At 54.4% G+C, this 7,049-nt stretch overlaps 2 protein-coding genes across 2 annotated transcripts; both read right to left on the bottom strand.

Moving 5' to 3' along the window:
• Window positions 1-28: 28 nt before the first annotated feature.
• Window positions 29-3,118, bottom strand: ISF_02832 (DNA replication regulator Sld3; the record flags this gene model as incomplete). The annotated part of the gene is made up of 5 exons (XM_018846438.1): window positions 29-546; window positions 605-1,128; window positions 1,176-1,894; window positions 1,955-2,854; window positions 2,930-3,118. 5 exons carry the CDS (start codon window positions 3,116-3,118, stop codon window positions 29-31), a joined length of 2,850 nt encoding a protein of 949 aa, XP_018706166.1.
• Window positions 3,119-5,276: 2,158 nt separating this feature from the next.
• ISF_02833 (Homeodomain-related protein) lies at window positions 5,277-6,944 on the bottom strand (the record flags this gene model as incomplete). The annotated part of the gene is made up of 1 exon (XM_018846439.1): window positions 5,277-6,944. The coding sequence occupies one exon, from the start codon at window positions 6,942-6,944 to the stop codon at window positions 5,277-5,279; it is 1,668 nt and encodes a 555-aa protein (XP_018706167.1).
• Between the last annotated feature and the right edge of the window lie 105 nt (window positions 6,945-7,049).

Below are 7,049 nucleotides of genomic sequence, written 5' to 3' on the forward strand. Positions count from 1 at the left end.
GAATCCACAACATCTTCCTTCACGGGTTTTAAAAATCGTAGTCGTCATCCCAGCCGAGCGCCTCGTAAATAGACTTCTGCGGCTGCGTCTGGTCCTGCAGCTGCGGCTGCCTCACGGGACTCAGGCTGGGCACCGGCTGCTGCTGGTGCTTCTCCTTCTTGACGGGCGTGGCGAAGACGTGATCCCTATCGCGCGTCGGCCACGCCGCGGTCCCTCCGCCTGCCTCGGGACGCCCCCGTAGCAGCGAGCTGCTCGCGCAGGGGCTTGGGGGAAACATCAACGCTGTCACGCGCTGCTTCGTCGGGGTGCTTCCGATTGCGTCAATCGCAGGCGACATGTCGAGATCCATGGGGTTCCGGAAGCTGCTGCGATGGCCCGTGGACGGGACACACGGCCCTATGCTGGACGGCGGGATGACATCCGACATGTACTGCTGCTGCTGCGCAGGTGTATCGGGATTGCCCTGGTCAAGGGCAAAAACGTCTCTGAATCGATTGTTCGCGGGCGTCGCCTTCACAATAGAACTTCGTTGCGCCTTGCGGGCTTCTGCTCTCCCCGTCAGTCATGCGTGTCTAGGATCAGCCTTCGCAACAGCAGTACTTACTCTTCGCCGCGAGCGCTCTCTGCTGGTCGGCCTCTTCCATGGCTTGGCCCACGACCTCCCTATTCGGCTTCCGCAAGGCAGCAATAGCATCCTTGACTTGGGCGTCCACCATCGCTTTCCTACTCGCCTTGGACACGTCTTGGCTCGCCGTGCTGATACTGCTGCTGCTGCGCGAGAATGCCGGTCTCCTCTGGCTGTCGCCTTCCATCTTGGGAAGGCGTCTGGGGTTGGCAGGCTCGCTTCCTTCGCGCTTCGGCAGGGATGTCGAGGTCGCGGATCGCAGAAGGGCAATCATGTTGCTAGGTCCGCGAGACACGCTCCTGCGGCTATGCTGGTCCGTGGACAGCGCGCGCTCAAGTGTCTTTACCGGCCGGGGCGCAGCGGGCCTCTTGGTAACGGAGCCAGGCTTCTGCTCCTTCTTGTGGGCAGAGCGATGATGCGATCTGCCGCCTGCGGGTATAAGAACAGGACCTCCTAGTTTTTTACTAATGGCATTGCACATGTCTGGAATACGTGCCGAGAAGCTACAGACCGTTAGATTCCATGCAGACTGCAGCGGAAGGCAACTTACAATGGCACAATAACATCTGTACAAAAGTCTTTCAGGGGCTCCGAGGACGGTTTTAGCACTTGGCTACCTTTGAGGTCATTGGCCTGTGAGTCTTCCCCGAGCTGCTGCTCATCTGCAGCAGTGGACTGCCAGATTGTTAAACGGTCGGCATGGACGTCAATGAGGACCGGCAAGTTATGCTTGTTCCTCTTCTTTATATGAGCAGCCGCCGGTGAGCGGTGAGCTTGCGAGGCGGCCTCCCCGGGAAGCAGGGGAAGGCTGTTCTCTGCCGCGTCGTCTGCGGCTTTCAGCGGCTCCAGGGCGAGAATCTCCATGATCAGAATCATCTGCAACTGCGTTTCGCGGGTGCGAAGCACCGACAGACGGGATTTGATTTGCGTGGCAGCGGATGTGAGCTGCTCCTCGTCCGGCTTGTTGGCGTTCCACCACTTACGAATGCGGTCATCTTCGTGGGGATAGAGGCCGTTCTTGCTGAGAGTCATCTTTTTCGATTTCCGTCGTCTCGAGCGATTTTCGTCCGAGTTTTCAACAGCGGTCGATAACTCAGAGATGATTTTTGGTGCAGTTTCGTGGTATTTCTTGTCAATTTGTACAGTCGTGAGAATGAGACCCTTCAGAAAGTCAATCAGCTCCGTCATGTCGAGGTTCGCCTCGAGATCGAGGTGGAATGTAGATCTAGCCCGTGACAAGGGACCTTTGGCAAAGTATGCAAGTGAACCCTGTAGAAATCGAATCGAGTTAATGTTAATTCATTGATACTCTGTGACAAGTACTCTTACCATTGACTTGTATAATGCCTCGAAATATTGAGCTCGTACGTGTTCAAAAATCTTTGTAGCCGTATCTTGATGATCATCGTGTGTAGTGTGGGCGCAAACTTGACTTGAGGGGAGCCCTGATGGCGCGTCGTTCGCCAAGCCCTCTACTTCGGTCTTGGGGATGGCACAACTATCCTTGGAGTCCATAGTTTGCGCCGCATGAGTTTGCTGCACCGACGCAGGCTGGACACATGGAATCTCGGGTATAGAGGTCTCATCCTCTCTCTTCTTAATGCGCGGGGATGTCACTCCTGGCGTTTGCAACTCCTCCGCAGTCTGCTGTTTCACCTGCCGACCGGCGTTTGCCGATGTAGGCTGCAGCGGCATCTGGTCCGACACCGGTTGTCGCATCCCGGCGTCGTCGCTCGACGGGCCGGGCTCCGGCTTGGGCTTCTTCCGCACGAGCGACTGGATGGCCTCGATGGCGGCGCGCTTGCTCCTCGGTACGTGATTCATATGCGCCGTCGTGGTCGTCGCGGTCGTCGTGGGCTCCTCGGCCTTGACGGCGGCGGTAAAGACGCGGTCAGCGCAGATGGCGGTGGCGCGGTGCGCGAGGCGCTCGAGGTCGACCCAGGCGCCGAGCCTGCATATGGCGTAGCGGCCCTCGTCGTCCTGGCGCTCGAGGGCGTACACGGTGTTGCGCCGCGAGCCGTCATGCCGGGCAATCAGCACGCTCTGCGCGGCGCCGACCATGCGGGCCTCGAGGTCGAGGATCTTGACGCGGGATTCAACGAGCCGGGTGTGGCCGGCCTCGTCCGCCGTGGACCGGAAGTCGATGCAGCCGAGAAGGAGGTCCTGCCGTCGAAGCAGGAACAGGGGCGACAGCATCTTGGGCTGCACGTGTAGGGCGTGCGGGTGCGGCTAGGGGGCGTCGTCAGCGTTCAGTCAGTTCGAGGTCGTCCGGGGGGTAGGAAGACAGCCCGGGCTCTTTCTTACCTTGACGGCAATGGACGGCCGGAGCAGCCTCTCCATGGCTGCGTCAGATCGGCGCTTGCCACGCGCCTCCGGCAAGGCTGCTGCGGCACTGGCTACAGCATGATCAATCGGTTCGTCGGAGCTCTGCGTGAGGATGCCAGAGTGGGAGTGTGACGCGACTCTGTCGTCGGCGGCGACAGAGGAGGACATGGGCGCGGGTGGCTCTTCATTCGTAACTCATGGCGTTTTTTTGGTTCTCAATATGGAGGGATGTGTTTTTGAGCAGTCGTCGTATGATGCAGTGTGGTACCTATATTTGTTTGTGTATGTACAAAAGCATAACAAGACAAGGGATGTTTTCTCTGTGTTGGTATCTCCAACGGATAGGTAGGTACTTGGTAGTTCGTTATTTTTTGGCTGACAACTTTGGAAGTCTGACGTCGCGGTCAAACGCGTCAACAGTAAGTGGGGCATGCTGGGTGCAGAGGTAGGCAGGTACATACCTGACACCATCCTTACAGGTAGCCAGGGACAGGTAAATTCTAAAAAACAATGCTTGTGAATTTTGTCATGTACGTTTGTGAAATTTCTGCTATTCATGTGGTTTTTCTCTCGTGCTCCGTTGCATCGCATTCGTAGGTAGGTAAGCTTGGCTTCTTGGATTGCGGTATCCTGAGCCTTGCCACAGGTTGCATCCCCAACTGCTGCTGCGCTTACGGTCCGGAGGGGATTAAATACGCGTCAGTGCAGTCATTGACTTTGCTCGTGCTTGTATTGTTCATTTGTATGTGTGCTGGATCTGAGTCTGTCGGTACATGATTAACATCACAGGAAGGCTCCTCCTTGGCCCTACAGACCGAATATTACGTAGATGGCGACCAGGCTCTATGAGCATTGCTCTTATCACAGCGTGGTAACTGGGAGAAAAGGCAGTAACAGGGCTGGAAACAGAAAAACACTTAAAAAAAAACCAAAGCAGAAGATACTGTAAATTTCGATAAAGCTGGCACCACAGTGCACTCGAAATATATATTGAGGTGGCTTCAGGGTAAGGCGCTAAGCCACAGAAGCCATCACGACTTGTGCCGAACCCAAGTATCTATCCCCCACTGGACATGCAAAAAGACACAGCTAGAGCTTGCCTCGAGTAACTTACAAATCAGTCTAATAATTGCACTTATAGGTAGGAAAGCAAAGGATAAAATCCCACCAAAAAAAGTAGTAAAACTCGAAGCCCAAAGATTCGCCTTCTCTCCCTCAGACGCCGATCCCTTCCCCTCATGGCCAAGCCTCTTTGTTCCCATTGTTATTCACAGCCTCGCACCGCCACACACACATTCTTGGCTCTCTCCATCTCAACCAGACTAACTTACTCCGTCCCTAGCGAATTTCTTGACAACATCGGAAGGAAAGAGGGGGGGCGTGCCGGCCGCGTTCCACGTGGCTCTAGGCTCAAAGTCAAGTCCAGATCCAAATTGATGAGGGCAAAGTCCCTATTATAATAAGGCACACACCCCTCCCTTTTAACAGAGGAGGAATAAAAATCAAAAACAGGGAAATACACAAGATGGTGCTAAGATCGGATGTCGTGCAGATCGAATATCCGTCATTTTCCGTTTCAACCCACCTCCCTCGCAACCCACCACTTGAGGAGGGTTTCACCACCAACAACAATCATCAGAGTTTATGGATTTCAGCTTAATTCATGGAAAGTGGTTATATCTGCAAGTAAGAATCAGGCACATGCCATGTAAAATCGAGAAAATAACTTGTATTCTGTTACTCCTCCTCATATACCGTGGTCAACTTTTTCCTCAGCAATGTCTGCCCATAATTGCTGACCAAAGACCCAGATGCATTAACCGTCAAGACGCCAAATAGCAATGATAAAAAATACCCAAGCGTTCCCAGCACGGGAAAAAAACCAATTGCAAAAAATGCCAAGCGCCGAGATTCCCTGAATATGCCCTGAAGAAAAAGTGGTTATATATAAGAAAGAAGAAGATAGCCAAAAAAAACACCACAGAAAAGGTCGTCGGTTCATTACATTATTAGTAGTCGCGCCGATTGCCAGAAAATTATGCCGTAGAGCCACTCTCATTGGCATCTCAATTCCAAGCGGCAAGCTCCCTGTCGCAGCCGCCGCGCAAGTTCGTAGTGTACAATTGCCCCGACTCAAATGTCCGAGGTCGCCAAGTTTGTCGCCGAAGATGGGTATATGTGACGGTATATCGTCGTCGAATAAATGTCAGATCCAGATGAAGCGGCCGCTGCATCTTGACAAAAGGGAAAAAAAAGAACATGTCTCGGCTTTTGCATACGCACTTGCTCTTCTGTGCGTTGCTCACCACTTGATCCCACATCGAAACTAGGCCTCAGACCAGTCGGCATTGCTGTAGAGACCCAAATGGAAGGGGTGACCACTTTGCTGGCTGTATGCCCCATGGACCTGCAGGACTGGGGTGCTGACATCATTGACGTACCCGGGCACGGAAACGGCAGCGAGGTCATAGGATGCAGGAAGACCAGACAGACCTGTGTTGACGAGATAGTCTTCCGAAACACCCATGCCATATACCGAGTTCATGCTGAACATATTGTCGACCATGCCAGGAGTGGTAGGAGGTGTCGATAGTGTGGGGTCATGGGCGATGAAGCCAGCTAGCTTCGTGTCGAGTGAGAAAGGGCCAGCAAGTGTCAGGTCGTTCAAGCCCTGAGCGTTGTTCACAATAGGTGTGTCGGGGGTCGGGGGAGCCATGGAGCTGGCGCCAGTAGTTGATGACGGCGAGCGATGCATGCTCAACATGTTGCGAGGCGTGCATGCGGGCTTGGAGACACGTCCAGAACTCGAGGCCGACGACGTTCTACGCATGAAACTGGTCGTCTCAGCCATCTTGCCAAAGTCGATGGCGGATTTAGGAAGCCCGCAGCCTGAGGTGCCAGTGCGGGCGGCATTGATTGCCAAGGGGGTCGGGCGTCTGTTGCGGCGAGTGGCAATGTCGATGCAAGGGGGAGACTTGAGGTGCATGCCTGCGGTAAGTTGGCAGGTTGGGCTGATGGAGATATCGCGGTCAACTAGGCCACCAAATCTGGACTCGTCCGTCTCAAGGGTGCCAAGGAACATTGGCGAGGAGAACAATGGGTTGACCCTGGCACCGCCAGCATGTAGGCTCTGAAACTCGGGACCAAGCAGCTGGCTGGGGCTACGGTTTGCCATGGGCATGTAAAGCTCATTGTCGCTCACGGAAAGGGCATCGGTGCTGGCATCGGAAATTGAGAGATGGTCGTTGATCTCTTCCGGCGACTTGTCCTCGGTGTTGTTTCTGGTGGATTCCTTGCGCGTGTCAAAAGTAGAGGCCTCGCTAACGAGCTCGGGTGTAGTCTCCGTGGAGGGGGCACCATCCGACTTGATAAGATCAATGATGGTACTGTTGGGGGTGGCGACTGGCGAGCTGGAACTGTCGCGAATGTGAGAAGCGGGCTGGGAGCCCGGGAAAGGAGCACTCGAGGCGACCAGGTCACGCTTGCGATGACCAACAATGCTGACACCATCAGCAACGGCCTTGTCCTTTTCTTGCTTCTGCTTGGCCTCGTATTCCCGGATGTTCTTCTCCTTTTTTTCCCTCGCACGACGGTTTTGAAACCAGTTCTTTGGCGTGTTAGCGGAAATGGTCGTGGAGACGATGGGGAGTGTGTAAGAAACTAGAAGGGAACTTACGTTGATGCGAGCGTTGTCTACTCGCATAGACTCAGCCAGAGCCTTCTTGGTTGTGCTGTTGGGCTTGTGGTTCTTTTGGAACTCGGCCTCGAGAATCTCAACCTCTTCTTTGGATAGACGAGGCTTAGACTCTGTGGTACGAGGCATTTGCTGGTTAAGCAGGCGCTGGTGGTGAACCTGGTAGGGGTCCATGGAGTCGGCCATGTATGTCGGATAGTTGGTGTTGGAGACTTGAGAGTAGGCGGCGGCGGCGGCGGCGAAGGGATCGCTGACGGTGTACGGCCAGCTAGCCCAGTTGTTTGAAGTAAAGGGAGTCATGGTGGCGACTGATGGGTTGTGTGAGGAGTGAGTTGCTGCTTGCAAGGTTATTTGCAAGTTGCAGCGTGCCGCATAGGTATTTGGACTTTGAGTTGGCCTGCTGGG

The sequence above is a fragment of the Cordyceps fumosorosea genome, assembly GCF_001636725.1.
Source record: "Cordyceps fumosorosea ARSEF 2679 chromosome Unknown scaffold_5, whole genome shotgun sequence".
NCBI lineage: Eukaryota > Fungi > Ascomycota > Sordariomycetes > Hypocreales > Cordycipitaceae > Cordyceps > Cordyceps fumosorosea.